Source organism: Rhagoletis zephyria, unplaced genomic scaffold (assembly GCF_001687245.7).
Source record: "Rhagoletis zephyria isolate East Lansing unplaced genomic scaffold, Rhagoletis_zephyria_1.1 Rzeph_scaffold_01005, whole genome shotgun sequence".
Taxonomy (NCBI): Eukaryota; Metazoa; Arthropoda; class Insecta; order Diptera; family Tephritidae; genus Rhagoletis; species Rhagoletis zephyria.
The window spans coordinates 81,717-101,579 of NW_016158089.1; the positions used below are offsets into that span (position 1 = coordinate 81,717).

At 37.3% G+C, this 19,863-nt stretch overlaps 1 protein-coding gene across 10 annotated transcripts; it reads left to right on the forward strand.

The window, feature by feature from the left end:
• Positions 1-317: 317 nt before the first annotated feature.
• Chc (clathrin heavy chain) lies at positions 318-18,246 on the forward strand. 10 transcript variants are annotated; one of them, XM_017615357.1, is made up of 9 exons: positions 330-467; positions 1,841-2,199; positions 8,141-8,348; positions 8,415-8,750; positions 8,909-10,731; positions 10,898-13,043; positions 13,411-13,577; positions 17,530-17,616; positions 17,761-18,246. In XM_017615357.1, exons 2-9 carry the CDS (start codon positions 2,158-2,160, stop codon positions 17,980-17,982), a joined length of 5,031 nt encoding a protein of 1,676 aa, XP_017470846.1. In that variant the 5' UTR covers positions 330-467; positions 1,841-2,157; the 3' UTR covers positions 17,983-18,246. The 10 variants fall into 10 exon arrangements, with proteins under 10 accessions (XP_017470840.1, XP_017470843.1, XP_017470846.1 ...); XM_017615351.1 differs by having other exon boundaries at positions 318-408; positions 8,141-8,750; XM_017615354.1 differs by having other exon boundaries at positions 320-408; positions 1,844-2,199; positions 8,141-8,750.
• The last annotated feature ends 1,617 nt before the right edge of the window (positions 18,247-19,863 follow it).

Here is a 19,863-nt window from a genome sequence, read left to right on the forward strand (position 1 = left end):
AGTTAATATGAGGTGAGAGCAGGAGTCCATGTATTTTGTTTTTGCTCTGGCGGCATAAATTGTCAAAATCTTTATTAGTATGTGTGGGAATTCAAACAAAATTTTTAAATTTGATATTAGACGCCTCCTTATATAAATTCGCCTTGATGGCGACCAGAAAATACAAAACACCCCTGTACATTCACAACACAAATTGCTTGAAGCCAAGATATTTCGCTTGATTTGTCAAGCTTGTATAGTGTATTTCGCTCTTAAAAGTATTCGATAAATCGAACAGTACTTTCTATGAATTCACCACGGCAAATCGTTCAAGCGAATTTGACATCAGTCAAAAGAAATTTTCTTGTCATTTTCGCTTTTCGGTGGTGGAGAAATCAATATGGTTAAACGCGTTTAAGTGCAATTTAAGTGAGTTTTAAATGCGAATTTAGCCAAATAACAATTAAAGAACATTACAATAATAAATGGTAATTGTGTGACATATGTAATTCTAGATAAAATAAGTGTAAATGTGCAGCGAAATCTAATTTCATTTGAGCACTGAAAAGTGGTTGGTCAAAAAGGAAAAGTGGAAATTTTTTCAATGTTGGCTAGAGAAAGGGTAGCCGACGCAAAAGGCAGGGGATCACAGTAGAGAACGAGACAATGCAGATAACTCTACAATGAAAAATTTGACTATCATTTGAAGTAGTTAAATATACATACTAACTTGCCATCTCGTTCTGCCTGTCGTGTAGAGGTATTCAATAATTAGTTCTGGTGCCTACGGTTGTTTCCTTTACTGACGCGGTGGGCGGTTGTTGACTGGCTATGATAGCATTACATAGTTTTTCGCCGTATTTTAGCTTACATATTCATGTTTTGTTTATGTGGCATACGTGGTACTTTTTACAGAGCATCCTGGCTATAGATTAAACTTATTTTTCCAAGAGGTTTTCATTAATCAAAAGAGATTTCAATAGAAAGAGATTTATGTGCATATTTTATTCATAGTTATGGAATATGTATATGCATTAATAATGTTTGAATTAGCTAGTTAAAGCCTAAAATTGTAAAATTGGTAATACAACTGGCCTAAAAAGTACATGGCCAAAAGTCAGCGATTAGGTCATTTTCCCCATAGCTCTAAATTTGAATTCACCACACTGCATTCCATATTCGCCATTTTTGCTGTCAGTGGTGCGCTTCTTGTTTTGCTTGTTTTTGTGTTGCTGTCAAACGGCAAAAAACGACGACGACGTCGACGAACAGCAACCGAGTACGAGTGCGAAGTAGCAGCAGCCGCTAATTTTCTTCATTGTTTTTTCAAGTATTGACTTTAGCAGAATTTACAACTTTGCATTGACTTTTTGCTATAATGAAGTGACGTTTAGGTTAAAAAAAATATTCATAAATAAATCCGTGGCATAGAAAATTCGTAAAATTAATTTGCTGCCTCTGCTGACTTCTACGCAGACCTTTTAGGAGGCGGTGACATCGCTATGTGAAGCAAGAGTTTTTACGATCTACCCACTTTCGGCCAGTCGCGTAGTTTTCCTAATTTATGACTAAAATATGTACATAGAGCCGTTAAAATTAATAGGACGATTATTTTGAACAAAATTTCAGTGTTTCATAATGAAAGCATGCTGGGCAAGCATTGTAAACTAAGGTGTGCTTTGTAACACCGAAAAGTGAACTCGAGGGTTTGATTAAATATTGAAATAGTAATTCTTTATAAAAATTGCACATACTTCTGCATTAGATTTGGAAGCTCTAAAAATGGTTGCGCAGCTTGCTGTTAAATTTTTTTCTAACATTCATTGTTTTTTCTTATTTTTCGTTTTCATTGCAACATCAGCAGCATAAGGTTCACTTAAGAGAAGAAATAATTAAATAAAGTAAATAAGTGCTAAAAACTAGCAGACAAAAATTATTATATGAAAAGCGGCCGAACGAACGAATCAAATAGGGAAATAAAAGACGCATTGCTCGTGATTCACTTGAAGAATCTGTATATTTAAAAGAAAACCCTTAAAAAAATAATCACGATTGCAACGAGTCACGCACTGTGATCCGGAAGCAACAAGAGAAGCAGTCAACCACAACTTAAGCTTGATTGCATCGTTGTTGCAGAGAAAATTTGTTTAGTGTGTTGAAAGTGTTGCAGAATCGAAAATGACGCAAGTTTTGCCAATACGCTTCCAGGAGCATTTACAGGTAAGTGCCTACTCAAAATTGTAAAATGATTAATTTGTTTGTACGTACGTGGTAGGTGATCAAGGAATGCGTTTTTATACAATTGTATTCGAGAATTTATCTGTATGTCTATCTTTTTTTAGGTACGAGAAGAACTTATAAAATTATAAATATGCATGTAGGTATGTATTTTAGGGGCACTGGAATGTGCCCGATTTCAAAATTTATACTATTCAGATCTTTAATAGAACCAGGCCAAGCTGCTACCATAGCCGCGCCGCGCCTTTGGTTGGATTCTATTAGTAGCTTGCCCATATCAGAAAAACATCTGCAGTTTTTTATTAACTCGTGAGAGACATTAGCTGTTGGAAGATCTTTCGCGTAAAACGTTTTCAGTTGCTTCACTGGCGACACCCCCATTTAAATTGTTTTAAGTAGCGCTGTAAAGCCGAAATCAGTTTCATTATCAGGCTACATGGCTATAAAAAGCTCAACACACAGTTTGTACAAACACACAGATTTCTACATACATATGTAGGTACATGCATATGTTTGCATGTGCATACATACATATTTAATTCCATAAAAAATCAACTTTAAGGTTTTTTATTCACAGCTTTCCTAGCAGCCGCATAAATGCACTCCGCACACCAAATCGCAGCTTCATTTTCATTAAATTACTGTGCTGGCATGCGCATACATATACTTTGTACAAAGCATAAAAATAAAATGAATTTGTGTCCAAGATTTTACTACAAGCTAGCTACTATTAGATAAAAAGAATTTAAGCGCATTGTAGATTGAGCGGAATAAAACAAAAAGCCAATTCGTCCCCGAGTGTGGCGGTGACTGGTGCGACCGGCCGCCGGCTTAATGCCTGCCGTTCATCCGCTTGCCTGCGACATTCCTACGCGTTGCTGCGCTACGTAGAGCCACTGCTGACATTCAATAAATTTATGCGCTGACGAATGTACATATACATATACATATGTATGTTTGGGTATGTGCCTGCGTGTATGCTTTTAGCACTCGTACAGTGTAAAAATGTGACTCATCAGATGCTGGCATTTGGTTGGGCGAACATATAGTAGCTTGAGCTTGAATTATCGTCGTATTCCATTTACATATTAGACTCTGGTTAAACCACTTTTTCTTTTATTTGTTTCATGGGCGATTTACTGAGTTTTTAGAGATTTTAGGTTGCAGTTTGATATCATCTTTCTTTCATATACATATTTACATCCAGTGGGTTGGCTGGATCTCTTAGATTTTTCCTTTCAAACTCAAAAAAACCCATACTTTCTACTGTCGGCATGCTCGTGTATTGAATATTTTACAACATTTATAATTATCTAATCTCTAATTTAATATTTTCTGTTTTAGTTATTCCTACGTCATCAATGGGCAAGCACTTCTCAAAAGTGGCTGCGACATAATACAGCCGACGTCGCCGGCTACTTGCTTTAAATTACATCAAAATTTCTTCAACTTTTGCTGCGGCTAAGTATGCGATTTACCTTTCAGCTTCTAAACCGGTTGGTTACCTTTTCTTTACGCCTCAGAGGACTTGTTGGTGAATGTACTCATGTCAGAGATGTTGTGGCAGACTGACTCATAGTTATACATACATATGTACAAACATGTACTTGGGTTTTTTGTTGTTTCTTCTGCCTTATTTGAAGTCATTTAACACTTTGTTTCCATTTGTTGCCTTAATTTTTTCCAGGCGGATTATAGTTAAGTATTTTTTTTTCGTTTTATCTTCTTTCTTAATTTTTTATTTTTTTTTTACTTATCTTGCCTTTCAACTCTTTTGCTGTCTGCCCGGCAGCAAAACATAGCCTTTGCCAGCTCATAAATAATATTGACCATTGCGGTTTGGATTTCTTCATTTTCTTTCATTGTTTCATAATTAAATTATTAGGTGCGCTCGAGAAATGAGAACACAGTTATTATGTGCGTGTACATTTGTATATAAGATTCATACAGGCATTTTCACATAGCTGTATAAATATATAGTATGTACATTAGGGTGGTCCAAAAATACATGTGCTATGCTTTTTAGTTGACCTACTGCGTTCAACAAGCAAACAACTATTCAATGGGAGTGTCTATTCGAGTAAGTATGCATAACGCTTACTTAAAATTCTAAACTGAATGTCGCTTCGTTATTAAATTACTAATCTATGTATGCAGTTCCACACTGTTTACCGTTAAATCTACTGGTTATACACGTACTCCCAATTGCGTTTGTATATTTTCACTACACTAAATTGGTTTCCCTTTTGTACAGTCGTACATTTATTCGCTCTACTCCACTGCACAATAACAATAATCACATTTTTCTGCTCCATTATTACCGCTGTTACCATGCACTATGTTTTTCACTATATGATAATGCGATCTGATTTTCTTGGTAGTTAAATTTGTGATGGTTAAATGTTTGGGTGATTTCATAAAACACGAGTCCCTTTGAAATTGAAGAATAGCATTGCAGCTATATACAAATGTATGTATGTACAATGATACTTGCCATTTTATTTTCTAACTACTATCTCCTACGGACGACTGGAAATATTTCAATAAGAAAATTTTCAATTTACAAAATGACTTCTTCGGGGTCATTAAGAACTTTCATTCACTAATTGAAAACTACTAGTGGTTCCTTTTCGAGAGTATTTCAAATGAATAATTGTATGTAAATACATATACATATTGGCCATATCTATAGCACCCCCATTCCAAACTGATATTATTTGCCACTTGTGTTTAATTATTAATTTTTAAGAGCTTTCGATTAAAATACAGTTCATTTACTAACAAAACCCATATAAACCCAAGTTATAAAATTTTTGAAAAGACTACAAAAAAATGCAACAAATTTTCACCTAAATTTCAAACTTTTTTCTCAGAAGTGTTAAATTTTGTTTCGGTACTCAGTTTTATAGCAAATTGAATTTTAGTCTAACAATGTGCAAGTTTCAAGTGGTTCATTTTTTAGAGTTATTTTTGTCGCATTTGCTTCCATATATGTAACTAATAAACACAATTTATTTGTATATGGAAGAAAACCGCAACACCTTCGGCGAAAAAATTCTTAAAAATCAACGGTAATTTTAAGCCACTTGAAACTTGCACATTGTTAGACTAAAATTGTATAGGCTATAAAACTGTGAACTCAAAACAATTTTAAGACTTCTGAGAAAAATTTTTGAAATTTTAGTGAATATTTGTGGAATTTTTTTGTATTTTTCTACAAAGTTATAAATTTGGGTTTATGTGGGTTTTGTTAGAGAATGAACCATATTTTAATTAAAAATTCCTAAAAATAAATAAATAAACATGAGTGGGAAACAATATCCCTTTGAAATGGGGGTGCTATTGTATTGGCCAATACTGTATGTATGTATGTATTTATGTATGTACATATGTATTTATATCCAAAAGCCGCTGATTGGTTGAACGCCACATTACTTTCTTAGCACTTTTTTATGCTATGCAATTTGTCGTCTTTCTAGAAAAATATTCTTTTCAAAAGCAGTTTACAAGCGCAGACACACACACACTTCGCCAGGTTATTTAGGTCATCGCAATTTGTGGCGAAGAGTCAAATAAGTTCACAGCCATAAGTACCTAAGCTAAAAGCAGTGTTGATTTTTTTACACCACGCAAAAAAGGTTGAATGTTGAACGGTAGCATAAAAAAGTGAAAAATTAATGTTCATTTGAATGGCATTTCTGGTTGCTAGACAAAAAGTCAATACCATCATTTGGAGTGGTGTATGAGCCGGTTTAGTAGCGTAAATATTGAAAAAATGCCGGTTGAAAAATAGCGCACTTTAAAAATTTCCCAAATGGGAAATTTTCGTTTTCATTATTTTTCATCAAACCTTTGCTGCAAAATTAAGATAATGTAATAAAAATAAACCTATAGAATATTTTCCCTTAATGCTAATAGGTATTTATAAAACATTGCGTAAAATCGACAAGAGATATTTCCTAAAGTGAAATTTTGATTTTCTTACTAAGTGTGGACTAAATCAAACTGCTTAATGCAGGTATTCGAATATCTGTTTCTATCAAAAGAACTTCAGTATATTACAGAATTATTTCAAAATTAAAATTTTAAACATATTCTTCGTCGTAATCTAAATTCGTATGCCTTCGAAATCTATTTCCAATGAAAATTCCCATTAACTCGTTTCATGCTTATCATTCTAGCATTTATAATGAAACAAAGAAACATGCAATAAAGCATTTCTGCAGAAGACATCATCCATCAGCTGCATTGCGCTATCGCAAATCAGAGAGCTACAAATCGAGTATAGCGAGAGCGCTAAACAGCAGAGCAACTGCGTATTATCTTGCTTACGCGCCAGACGGAAGTCGGCAAGAAAAACAAGGCAGTATTTACATACATCTCCTCATCCGGCGTTTGGCCTCTTACCGATGGCATTGGCATCGCAAATATCTACGTGAAAATGGCATAAAATGCATATACTTTGAGCTGTTCGGGAGCAGCTGACTTTTTTAAATTGGCAGTTTATTGCACTTGCAGAATACAATTTTTAATGTCTTCATCGCTTGTCTGCTGCGCTCATCACATCGCCTGCGGCAGATTAAGCCAAAAGAGATGGAGAGAGGAGCGATTCCATCGTATGGCTTTGGCGCAGTTTGGCCAAAAATGGTCTACGCTTTTTTCTTTTCCCTGATCGTTTTTCGTTAGGTTTTGATTTTATTTATTTATTTTTACTTGAACTTGTGCTTCCTTTGTGTCTGCCTTAATCAACATTTTCGGCGCCGCAATTCAGCACATGTCGCCTGAGGGTGCGGTCGCGGCATGGTGAGCTCGCTGACGGTGTAAACAAATATTGACCTTGAACTTAAAAATATTTGCTGTGTTATTTATAAAAAAGAGCTTAAGAGATATCAGGAATGATCAATGATTATTATTTTATTTTTTGATAATTAATTTATATAAACTGCTATCTATGGAAAGAAGAAAAAAAATGCACCAAATTAATATTTTTTTCAAGTATTCAAAAATCTTTTGGCCACTTTAAACTTGGACATTGTTAGACTAAAATTGAATTTGCAATAAAACTGCGCACCCAAAAAAAAATTAACATTTCTGAATAAAAAAGTTTGAAATTTAGGTGAAAATTTGCTGAATTTTTTGTAGTCTTTTACAAAGTTTAAAACTTGGGTTTATATGGGTTTTTTAGAGAATGAACTGTATTTTAATTGAAAATTCTTAAAAATTAATAATTAAGCATAAGTGGCAATCAATATCACTTTGAAAAGGGGGTGCTATAGATATTGCCAATACTGTATATATGTATTTTTATAAACTTTTCAAATATGATTTTGCCAAAACTTTGATTTTATTTTGAAAATGTGAGCAAATTTCCTTGATCACCAAAAAACCTACACACTTACCTACATATGTATGTACACTAAGCCGTCCGTATTACAACATATGAAAGAAAAAAAGTTGAACGTGTGTCAGCATTATTTAAATATTTATGTCGAAAAAAATGTGTGTAAATTTTGGGTTTTAAAAACCTTTTTGATTTATACCTTTACTCATTAAAAATAAAAATCTATGGATAGTATTTCCAAAATGAGTGAAGGTATAAATCAAAACGGTATTTTGAACCAAAATTTTTTAATGGTAAATTATAGGCCTAAGCGAGACCTTTTCGGCTACTTACACATTTTAAAAACCGGATATCAAATAAGAAAGTTATAGCAAAAAACGCTATTTAGCTTTTTTTAGCGGGTGCCTATAAAAAAAATTTTACACCCAAAATTTGTTCTCGATAAATTATTAAAATAAAACTGACACACGCTAAACGTTTTCTCGTGATACGCGTTAATGTACATCGTCTGATAAAACAACCATCCTTTCTGATCCATACCTATAAAATATTAATTTTTGTCTTTCTAAAAATTTCGTTCAGCTCACAAATGTCGGCATCAATCTCAATTCGATATCGTTCAGCACTCTCACCATGGAGTCGGACAAATTCATTTGTGTGCGCGAAAAGGTCAACGATACCGCGCAAGTGGTCATCATCGACATGAACGATGTCAGCAATCCGACCAGGCGTCCCATCTCCGCCGATTCGGCAATCATGAATCCAGCCAGCAAAGTTATTGCGCTCAAAGGTAATTTCAAAGTTGCTACATTTTTCCAGATTTCTGACAATTCGCTAAAAAATTCACTCTTTGTAGCTCAAAAGACCTTGCAAATCTTCAATATTGAAATGAAATCGAAAATGAAGGCGCACACCATGACCGAGGACGTGGTCTTTTGGAAGTGGATCTCCTTGAACACTTTGGCGCTGGTCACCGAAACCTCCGTCTATCATTGGTCCATGGAGGGCGATTCTACACCGCAGAAAATGTTTGATCGTCATTCATCGTTGAATGGTTGTCAAATTATCAATTATCGTTGCAATCCATCGCAACAATGGTTGTTGTTGGTAGGCATTTCGGCATTGCCGAATCGTGTCGCCGGAGCTATGCAGCTATACTCGGTGGAACGCAAGGTGTCGCAAGCTATTGAAGGTGAGTTGGTAGTTAACAAAAATATCAATAAGAGTAAAAAAATTTAAATTAAACATGTATTGTGTATTTCAAATAGTTTTTTTTTTAGCATTTCATGCGTGCTATTACTTTGTCTTACTGAAAATTCCTACTGTGATTTATTCCCCCATCATGTACAGGTCATGCCGCCTCATTCGCCAGCTTCAAGATGGAGGGCAACAAGGAACCCTCAACACTTTTCTGTTTCGCTGTGCGCACCGCTAGCGGTGGCAAGCTGCACATTATCGAAGTTGGAGCCCCACCAGCCGGCAATCAGCCCTTCCCCAAGAAATCGGTTGATGTTTTCTTCCCGCCCGAGGCACAAAGCGATTTCCCGGTCGCCATGCAAGTTTCCGCCAAATATGATGCCATTTATTTGATCACCAAATATGGCTATATCCATCTGTATGACATGGAAACGGCCACGTGCATCTACATGAATCGTATCTCGGCGGATACGATCTTTGTGACAGCACCGCACGAGGCCAGCGGCGGCATTATCGGAGTTAATCGCAAGGGACAAGTGCTCTCGGTGACCGTTGATGAGGAGCAAATCATACCGTATATCAATACGGTATTACAGAATCCGGATTTGGCACTGCGCATGGCTGTGCGCAATAATCTATCGGGCGCTGAGGACCTCTTTGTGCGTAAATTCAATAAGCTCTTCACTGCTGGCCAGTACGCGGAGGCAGCCAAGGTTGCTGCACTGGCACCCAAGGGCATTTTGCGTACACCACAGACTATACAACGTTTCCAGCAGGTGCAGTCGCCCGCTGGCTCAACGACGCCACCGCTATTGCAATACTTTGGCATACTGCTGGATCAGGGTAAGCTGAACAAGTACGAATCGCTGGAGTTGTGCCGACCGGTACTGGTGCAGGGTAAGAAGCAGTTATGTGAAAAGTGGTTGAAGGAGGAGAAGCTCGAATGCAGCGAGGAGCTGGGCGATTTGGTGAAAACATCTGATTTGACGCTGGCGCTTTCGATCTATTTGCGCGCCAATGTGCCCAACAAGGTTATTCAGTGTTTTGCCGAAACGGGTCAATTCCAAAAGATTGTTTTGTACGCCAAGAAGGTCAACTACACGCCGGATTATATTTTCCTTTTGCGTTCAGTGATGCGCACCAACCCCGAACAGGGCGCTGGTTTCGCTTCAATGCTGGTGGCCGAAGAGGAGGAGCCGCTTGCGGACATTAACCAAATTGTGGATATCTTTATGGAGCATTCGATGGTGCAGCAGTGCACAGCCTTCCTCTTGGACGCACTCAAGCACAATCGCGCGAATGAAGGTGCTTTGCAGACGCGTTTGCTTGAAATGAACTTGATTTCGGCGCCGCAAGTGGCCGATGCCATACTTGGCAACGCCATGTTCACGCACTACGATCGCGCGCACATCGCCCAGCTGTGCGAGAAGGCAGGTCTGCTGCAGCGTGCATTGGAGCACTATACCGACTTGTATGATATCAAGCGCGCCGTGGTACATACACATCTGTTGAATGCCGACTGGCTAGTCAGCTACTTTGGTACGCTGTCCGTGGAGGATTCGCTGGAGTGCCTGAAAGCTATGTTGACCGCGAATATACGTCAGAACTTGCAGATCTGCGTTCAAATCGCCACCAAATACCACGAACAATTAACCACCAAGGCGCTGATCGATCTCTTCGAGAGTTTCAAGTCTTACGAGGGGCTCTTCTACTTCCTCGGCTCGATCGTCAACTATTCGCAGGATCCGGAGGTGCACTTCAAGTACATACAGGCCGCTTGCAAAACCAACCAAATCAAGGAAGTGGAGCGTATATGTCGCGAATCGAACTGTTACAATGCCGAGCGCGTCAAGAATTTCCTCAAGGAAGCCAAATTGACCGATCAGTTGCCGCTGATAATCGTTTGCGATCGCTTCGATTTCGTGCACGATCTGGTGCTCTACCTATACCGCAACAATCTGCAGAAGTACATTGAANATATGTCGCGAATCGAACTGTTACAATGCCGAGCGCGTCAAGAATTTCCTGAAGGAAGCCAAATTGACCGATCAGTTGCCGCTGATAATCGTTTGCGATCGCTTCGATTTCGTGCACGATCTGGTGCTCTACCTGTACCGCAACAATCTGCAGAAGTACATTGAGATTTATGTGCAAAAGGTGAATCCATCACGTTTGCCTGTCGTCGTGGGTGGCCTCTTGGATGTCGATTGCTCCGAGGATATTATCAAAAATTTGATACTTGTCGTAAAGGGCCAGTTCTCGACCGATGAGCTAGTGGCCGAGGTGGAGAAACGCAATCGTTTGAAATTGCTTTTGCCGTGGTTGGAGTCGCGCGTGCATGACGGTTGTGTCGAGCCTGCTACGCACAATGCCCTGGCCAAGATCTACATTGATTCGAATAACAATCCCGAACGTTTCCTCAAGGAGAACCAGTACTACGATAGCCGCGTTGTTGGTCGCTATTGTGAGAAACGCGATCCCCACTTGGCATGTGTGGCCTATGAGCGTGGGCAGTGCGATCGCGAATTGATTGCTGTGTGTAATGAAAATTCGCTGTTCAAGAGTGAGGCGCGCTACCTGGTGCGTCGTCGCGATGCCGCACTCTGGGTGGAGGTGCTGTCCGAGTCTAATCCCTACAAGCGCCAACTCATTGACCAGGTCGTTCAGACGGCGCTCTCTGAGACACAGGATCCCGACGATATCTCGGTGACGGTAAAAGCCTTTATGACTGCCGATTTGCCCAATGAGTTGATTGAATTGCTCGAGAAGATCATACTCGATTCGTCCGTGTTCTCCGATCATCGCAACTTGCAGAATTTGTTGATCTTGACCGCCATCAAGGCGGATCATACACGCGTCATGGACTACATCAATCGTCTGGACAACTACGATGCACCCGATATTGCGAATATCGCTATTTCGAATCAATTGTACGAGGAGGCGTTCGCCATCTTCAAGAAATTCGATGTCAATACCTCTGCTATACAAGTACTCATCGAGCAAGTGAACAATTTGGAACGGGCCAACGAATTCGCCGAGCGCTGTAATGAGCCGGCCGTGTGGTCGCAACTCGCCAAAGCACAATTGCAACAGGGGCTCGTCAAGGAAGCCATTGACTCTTACATAAAAGCGGACGATCCGAGCGCGTACATGGATGTGGTCGACGTCGCCTCGAAGGCCGACTCCTGGGATGACCTGGTGCGCTATCTGCAGATGGCGCGCAAAAAGGCTCGCGAATCGTACATCGAAAGCGAGTTGATCTATGCCTACGCACGCACCGGCCGTCTAGCCGATCTGGAAGAGTTTATTTCGGGTCCGAATCATGCAGATATACAGAAGATCGGCGATCGTTGCTTCAACGACGGCATGTACGATGCAGCTAAGCTATTGTACAACAACGTGAGCAACTTTGCGCGTCTCGCCATCACTTTGGTCTATTTGAAGGAGTTCCAGGGCGCCGTAGACTCGGCTCGCAAGGCCAATTCGACACGCACCTGGAAGGAGGTGTGCTTCGCTTGTGTCGATGCCGAAGAATTCCGTCTGGCGCAAATGTGTGGCCTGCACATCGTCGTGCACGCCGACGAATTGGAAGATTTGATCAATTACTATCAAGATCGCGGCTATTTTGAGGAGCTCATTGCGTTGTTAGAGTCCGCTTTGGGACTGGAACGCGCACACATGGGCATGTTCACCGAACTGGCTATACTCTACTCGAAATTCAAGCCGTCTAAGATGCGTGAGCATCTGGAGCTATTTTGGTCGCGCGTCAACATCCCAAAAGTGTTACGCGCTGCCGAATCGGCACATCTTTGGTCCGAACTGGTATTCCTCTACGACAAGTATGAAGAGTACGATAATGCAGTGCTTGCTATGATGGCACATCCGACGGAGGCTTGGCGCGAGGGTCACTTCAAGGATATCATCACCAAAGTGGCCAACATCGAACTCTACTACAAAGCTATACAATTTTACTTGGATTACAAACCACTGTTGTTGAACGATATGCTGTTGGTATTGGCACCGCGTATGGATCATACACGTGCTGTAAGCTTTTTCTCGAAGACCGGTCACCTACAGCTGGTGAAACCCTATTTACGTTCGGTACAGTCGCTCAATAACAAAGCGATCAATGAAGCGCTCAACGGGCTGCTCATCGAGGAGGAAGACTATCAGGGTCTGCGTAATTCTATCGATGGATTCGACAACTTCGACACAATCGCATTGGCACAAAAGCTGGAGAAGCACGAATTGACCGAATTCCGACGCATTGCTGCCTACTTGTACAAAGGTGAGTGTGTGTTAAGCTTGGTAAGTGCGAGGGTAATTTTTGAAAGAGGAATTAACCGTCGGAGGGTTGGTAAAAGCGCAAAGGGAAAATCGACTTCAAGTTCGAAATTTTGTCCGTTTTGAAAGGTAAAAAAAAGAGAAACCGCCAAGAAACTTGCGTGTGAAAAATGCTGCAGAGAATGGTTACGTATAGTCGGAAATCCAGAAAATGTTAAAAAATGAAAGGAACTGATTTATTACTTGAAGTCACCAAAAACAGTTTTCAGTGCTCAGTTTTTCAGTTTGTTTCAAATATTTACTTTAGAAAAATATTTTTTTTAATCACAGTTGCTTTAAATTTCCATTTCCTTTCGTTACAATTATTCTAGGCAACAACCGCTGGAAGCAGAGTGTCGAATTGTGCAAAAAGGATAAACTCTACAAGGACGCCATGGAGTATGCGGCCGAATCGGGCAAACAAGAGATTGCTGAAGAGCTTTTGGGTTGGTTCCTCGAACGCAATGCCCACGACTGCTTCGCTGCCTGTTTATTCCAAGTGAGTAGAAAAACCTAAAATAACAAGGGGATTGAGAGTAGGATTGAGAAAAAAATGAATAAAAAAATGAGAGACGAGGAATTGGACAGGAAAGGTTTGGAAAAATAGAGAAGTAGGTATAGAACACTGTGTCCTGATTCACAGTTTTAACTGTAAATTACAGATTTTAGACAAGCTTACAGTAGTTAAAATTACCTCATAGTACAAATTACAGCTTTTTCGAAATTTACGATTTGAACGAATAAATTAAAATTTCCCTCTCGGTTTTTTGTAAGCAAATTTGTAAGATAAAAGACGACGATGAAGTAGCATTGTTTCCCAAATCAATTTGAATAAAATATACTACAAATTCCAGCACTCTCTGGTATTTTAAAAACTTAACCTTTTTTAAATTATGCAGGAGGTACAAATTTGAGGTATCGAATCAAATGTTAAAAAAAAACAGCAATTTACGCTAAATAATGAAATTGAGGCTCATTAAAACAAAATGTGATTTTAATATTCCGTTTTATATTATTTTATTTCAAATTAATAGTTTTTGTTATGTAATATATAAAATTAAAAAAAGCCTAAATTTTTAAAAAACTTCGTTTATGAAGGTTACAGTTTTTTGGTCGAAAATACATTTATTTCCGGAAATTAAAGTTTTTTCAATAAAAAGAAAAAATAACGGGAGGTCAAGCTAATATTGAGAGACATGTAGAGAAGAGAGGTAGAGAAAGTTGAGAAGAGGAGAAATTGAGAGAGATTAATTTGAAGAGAGCAGAATTTGAGGGGAGAGAGAGGGAAAATTGCGAAGCCAGAAAGACCCTGCGGGAAAAGGTAATGTTAGGGAATGCATAAAGTAATGGATAGCCCCTATAACCCATGCACGAAAAGATGCAAGAATGTAATGTGTCGCATGTTGCTATAGAATCTATAAATAGAATTTATAAATTTAAAAAAATAAAAAATTGAAAAAGTTCTATGGCACTAGGTTTTAAGCTCGTGATCAACGACACGGCAGTCGAACACGCATACATACATTCGACTGCAGCAACAGTTTTGATAACGTGAAAAAACATACTTGAGTTAGTTCTCAAATTTTTTGTTTTTTTCATTTTTTGTTCTTGTTTTTTTTTTCGAAATTGCACATCATCCGCTCGCCGACATTGCTCGCTTTTCGTTCAAACGTAGTTGTTAAGATTTTCTTGAGAGAAAAAAGTTAATGCATTCCCTTTTCCCCCTCGGTATAATTGAGAAGAGGGAGAGAAAAAAAGAAAATCAATAGAAACCGAGGAAATGGAAATAAATCCTTAAAATAACAAATTAAATGATTAGAAACTCAAAAAGAAAATATGCAGCTAGAGTGAGATATAGATAAATAATATTCAAAGAGGAAAGATTAAGAGAAAATAGATAGCTCTGTTCACGTAAAAAAAAATATATCCGGTAACATGCCAGTTAATTTCCAAGAATCACTCTCAATGAGAGATCTATCCGAAAAAGTACGAAAACGCTAACCTTGCAAGTAGTTACTACTTTTAAAATGTTTTAATTGAATCGCCCAATGTAGTCAACTTTACNGAGGAATTAACCGTCGGAGGGTTGGTAAAAGCGCAAAGGGAAAATCGACTTCAAGTTCGAAATTTTGTCCGTTTTGAAAGGTAAAAAAAAAAAGAGAAACCGCCAAGAAACTTGCGTGTGAAAAATGCTGCAGAGAATGGTTACGTATAGTCGGAAATTCAGAAAATGTTAAAAAATGGAGGGAACTTATTTATTACTTGAAGTCTCCACAAATATGTTTTGATTTCAAATATTTACTTTAGAAAAATAATTTTTTTTAATCACAGTTACTTAATCATTTAAATTTCCATTTCCTTTCGTTACAATTCTTCTAGGCAACAACCGCTGGAAGCAGAGTGTCGAATTGTGCAAAAAGGATAAACTCTACAAGGACGCCATGGAGTATGCGGCCGAATCGGGCAAACAAGAGATTGCTGAAGAGCTTTTGGGTTGGTTCCTCGAACGCAATGCCCACGACTGCTTCGCTGCCTGTTTATTCCAAGTGAGTACAAAAACCTAAAGTAACAAGGGGATTGAGAGTGGGATTGAGAAAAAAAAAGGAATACAAAAATGAGAGACGAGGAATTGGACAGGAAAGGTTTGGAAAAATAGAGAGAAGTAGGTATAGAACACTGTGGCCTGATTCACAGTTTTAACTGTAAATTACAGTTTTTAGACAAGCTTACAGTTGTTAAAATTACCTCATAGTACAAATTGCAGCTTTTTCGAAATTTACGATTTGAACGAATAAATTAAAATTTCCCTCTCGGTTTTTTGTAAGCAAATTTGTAAGATAAAAGACGACGATGAAGGAGCATTGTTTCCCAAATCAATTTGAATAAAATATACTACAAATTCCAGCACTCTCTAGTATTTTAAAAACTTAACCTTTTTTTTAATTATGCAGGAATTTGAGGTATCGAATCAAATGTTCAAAAAAAAAAACAGCAATTTACGCTAAATAATGAAATTGAGGCTCATTAAAACAAAATGTGATTTTAATATTCCGTTTTATGTTATTTTATTTCAAATTAATAGTTTTTGTTATGTAATATATAAAATTTAAAAAAGCCTAAATTTTTAAAAAACTTCGTTTATGAAGGTTACAGTTTTTTGGTCGAGAATACATTTATTTCCGGAAATTAAAGTTTTTTCAATAAAAAGAAAAAATAACGGGAGATCAAGCTAATATTGAGAGACATGTAGAGAAGAGAGGTAGAGAAAGTTGAGAAGAGGAGAAATTGAGAGAGATTAATTTGAAGAGAGCAGAATTTGAGGGGAGAGAGAGGGAAAATTGGGAAGCCAGAAAGACCCTGCGGGAAAAGGTAATGTTAGGGAATGCATAAAGTAATGGATAGCCCCTATAACCCATGCACGAAAAGATGCAAGAATTTCCCTACAGCGTTGTCATACGAAAGTAATGAGTCGCATGTTGCTATAGAATCTATAAATAGAATTTATAAATTTAAAAAAATAAAAAATTGAAAAAGTTCTATGGCACTAGGTTTTAAGCCCGTGATCAACGACACGGCAGTCGAACACGCATACATTCGGCTGCAGCAACAGTTTTGATAACGTGAAAAAACATACTTGAGTTAATTCTAAAATTTTTTGTTTTTTCATTTTTTGTTTTTGTTTTTTTTTCGAAATTGCACATCATCCGCTCGCCGACATTGCTCGCTTTTCGTTCAACCGTAGTTGTTAAAATTTTCTTTGNTTTTTTTTTCGAAATTGCACATCATCCGCTCGCCGACATTGCTCGCTTTTCGTTCAAACGTAGTTGTTAAGATTTTCTTGAGAGAAAAAAGTTAATGCATTCCCTTTTCCCCCTCGGTATAATTGAGAAGAGGGAGAGAAAAAAAGAAAATCAATAGAAACCGAGGAAATGGAAATAAATCCTTAAAATAACAAATTAAATGATTAGAAACTCAAAAAGAAAATATGCAGCTAGAGTGAGATATAGATAAATAATATTCAAAGAGGAAAGATTAAGAGAAAAAAAAATATATCCGGTAACATGCCAGTTAATTTCCAAGAATCACTCTCAATGAGAGATCTATCCGAAAAAGTACGAAAACGCTAACCTTGCAAGTAGTTACTACTTTTAAAATGTTTTAATTGAATCGCCCAATGTAGTCAACTTTACTACAACAAATATTCCCAAAAAATATAAAGTAAAGCAAAAACAATTTGTTTTTGTTTTGCATGCTAAATTATGGGAACAGTTTATTCACACGGCATTAGCGATAGGGCTGATGGTAAAATGGGATATGCAGCGCAATAGGCAGAGTGCATACGACAAGAGAAAGAAAAATGATAAAAAAAAAACAAATTTAGGCAAACTGAAAGATATGAGTGCCAGCAAGAGGTTTATTAATTCATTTTATTTATGCTTGCTTTTTTGCAGTGCTACGACTTGCTGCGGCCTGATGTTATACTGGAGCTGGCATGGAAACACAATATTATGGACTTTGCTATGCCGTATTTGATACAAGTGAGTACCTCTTTATAAGAGAATTCCACTAATTTTCATATCGGTGTTTTAAACATATTTGAGTACTGAAATTTTTAAAGGAATAGATTTTACGCGCCCCATATTACAACAAACTAAACCTAAACCCCTTCCCTTTCCTTACAGGTAATACGCGAATACACCACAAAAGTCGACAAGCTGGAACAAACCGAAGCGCAACGCGAAAAGGAGGACGAAACAGTCGAACACAAGAACATCATCACAATGGAGCCACAATTGATGATAACCGCTGGACCGGCTATGGGTATACCTCCACAATATGCCCAAAATTATGCGGCGGCGCCTGGCTATGCGCCAAATATGGCATATCCCGGCTATGGAATGTAGGCAATAACTACAAAACACACTTACACGAACACACCACTACACTACAACTTTTGAAAGCGAAATTTAAAAACTACAACAACATTTTCGAACATTACCAATCGCGTTGTAAGAGTATGCGCACACACACACGCCTGTGCGCCTGCAAAAAACGTAAATACATACATATGTACATATGTACGGCATGCAAGTCTTAAAAAACGAAAAACGCGAGCATAAAATGTCCCACATAAATGTAGCTGTAGTTACAACATTAAAATAAAAATANTGTAATTTTAGACCACGACTTACGAATTTTGATGTTCGAATTTTATTTTTTTTTTCAGAAATTTCACTTGCGAGTTCTGACATTCGATTTACAATTTATCGAAATCTAATTTCGAAGTTCGAAATTAGTCACTTCACTTCCGAGTGAATTTCTGCTCCATTCAATTTGAATTCTAAGTGACTTTGGTTGGAATTCATTCGGAAGTGAATTGCAGTACCTGAATTCAGAAATTCCAAAATTTTCCAAACAAATTTCAATTCATATGCTCGAATTTTCGATGAAAATTATGGTGTTGGAAAATATTAAGTTATCAGTATTCGAATTCGTGTTTCAAAGTATCAACACTTTCGTTTCCAGGATTTGTTCATAGAAAAAATTCAGATTCCGATACTTGCATTCGAAAGCCACTCCGAAATTTTAAAATGAACTGTAGCCCGTTTCTGTAACTTTTCTCTACCGATTATTTCTCTACTGGTAGAGAAAATACGTCACTCTCACCTACTAATTAGCAGTAGAGAACAGGGCGGCGAATTCATATCTCAATTCGCCTTGGTAGAGAATTGTTACAGAAACGAGCTACTGATATGAAGTATTTTGAATTTTTAAGCGAAACATTTTTTTTAGGAGTTTGAAATTCGAATTCGAAAATTTTCGATGTCGATTTTTTTAGAACTTTTTATCTTTTCTAATTTTTCATTTGAATCTGCATTTGTCTCGCGAATTTTGATTTTCGAATTTTTGGTGAAAAAAATGAGATAGAAAAGTATTCGAATAAAATTTCCCAAGTTCTATACATGAATAAATTTAGATCGCCATACTTGTCTTCGAAAATAACTTCAATACTTAAAAATCCTCGTTGGACAATCAGAAACATATCGAGCCCTAACCGCCAAAAAAGATGTAAGCGACAATTTTTTTTTGATGCAGAAATACATCTGGACCATTTCGTATCAAAAAGAAAATTTTGAAAAAATGTTCACAACTTTTTGGCGGCTAAGACTTGATATGAGCGAGAAAACACTGTAATTTATTTTTATAAGTTGAAATTTTGGAAGTTGATTAGGCCAAATTCAATTGGCGATCTTTTCACCTAAATCGAAAAGTTAATTTCAACCAAAGTTAATTTCGATTTATAATGGGGAAAAATACTTAATTCGAAGTTAGTTTTTCTCTCAAATTTCAGAATCTGAACTAGGCAGCTAAAATCAGTTAACCACATGATGTGAAAAATATTTTTTTTCCAAAATTTAAATTTTTGTATGCTTAACTTCGAAATTTAATTAATTTTGAACTCAGCTAGCTGGGGTTTTGATTTTTTTTTTTGGTAACGATGCTAAGTGTAATTGTGTTTAAAACTATAAAAGTGTTGAATTCAGAGTTTGTTTAATTCTTCGAAACTGAGTTTCAAAAATACTGATACATATATGCATGTAAATTTTCGTACATCTATTTTCGAATTTTAAATTTGAAAAACAAAAAACACATGAACTTGCTACTCGAATTTTTTTATATTTGCGTTATTTTTTATGAAAATTCGAGTTCCATAAATTTGGACCCAAGTTCGAAATTTCAGAATTGCTTTAATTAAAAAAGTTCTAAACATCTTTCTGTTAAAA

Coding starts and splice junctions, on each gene's coding strand:
- Chc (XM_017615351.1), top strand. CDS start 2,158: ATGACGCAAGTTTTGCCAATACGCTTCCAGGAGCATTTACAG. Junction 2,200..8,140: donor GCTTCCAGGAGCATTTACAG/GTAAGTGCCTAC, acceptor AATTTCGTTCAG/CTCACAAATGTCGGCATCAA. Junction 13,578..17,529: donor TCGCTGCCTGTTTATTCCAA/GTGAGTAGAAAA, acceptor GCTTTTTTGCAG/TGCTACGACTTGCTGCGGCC.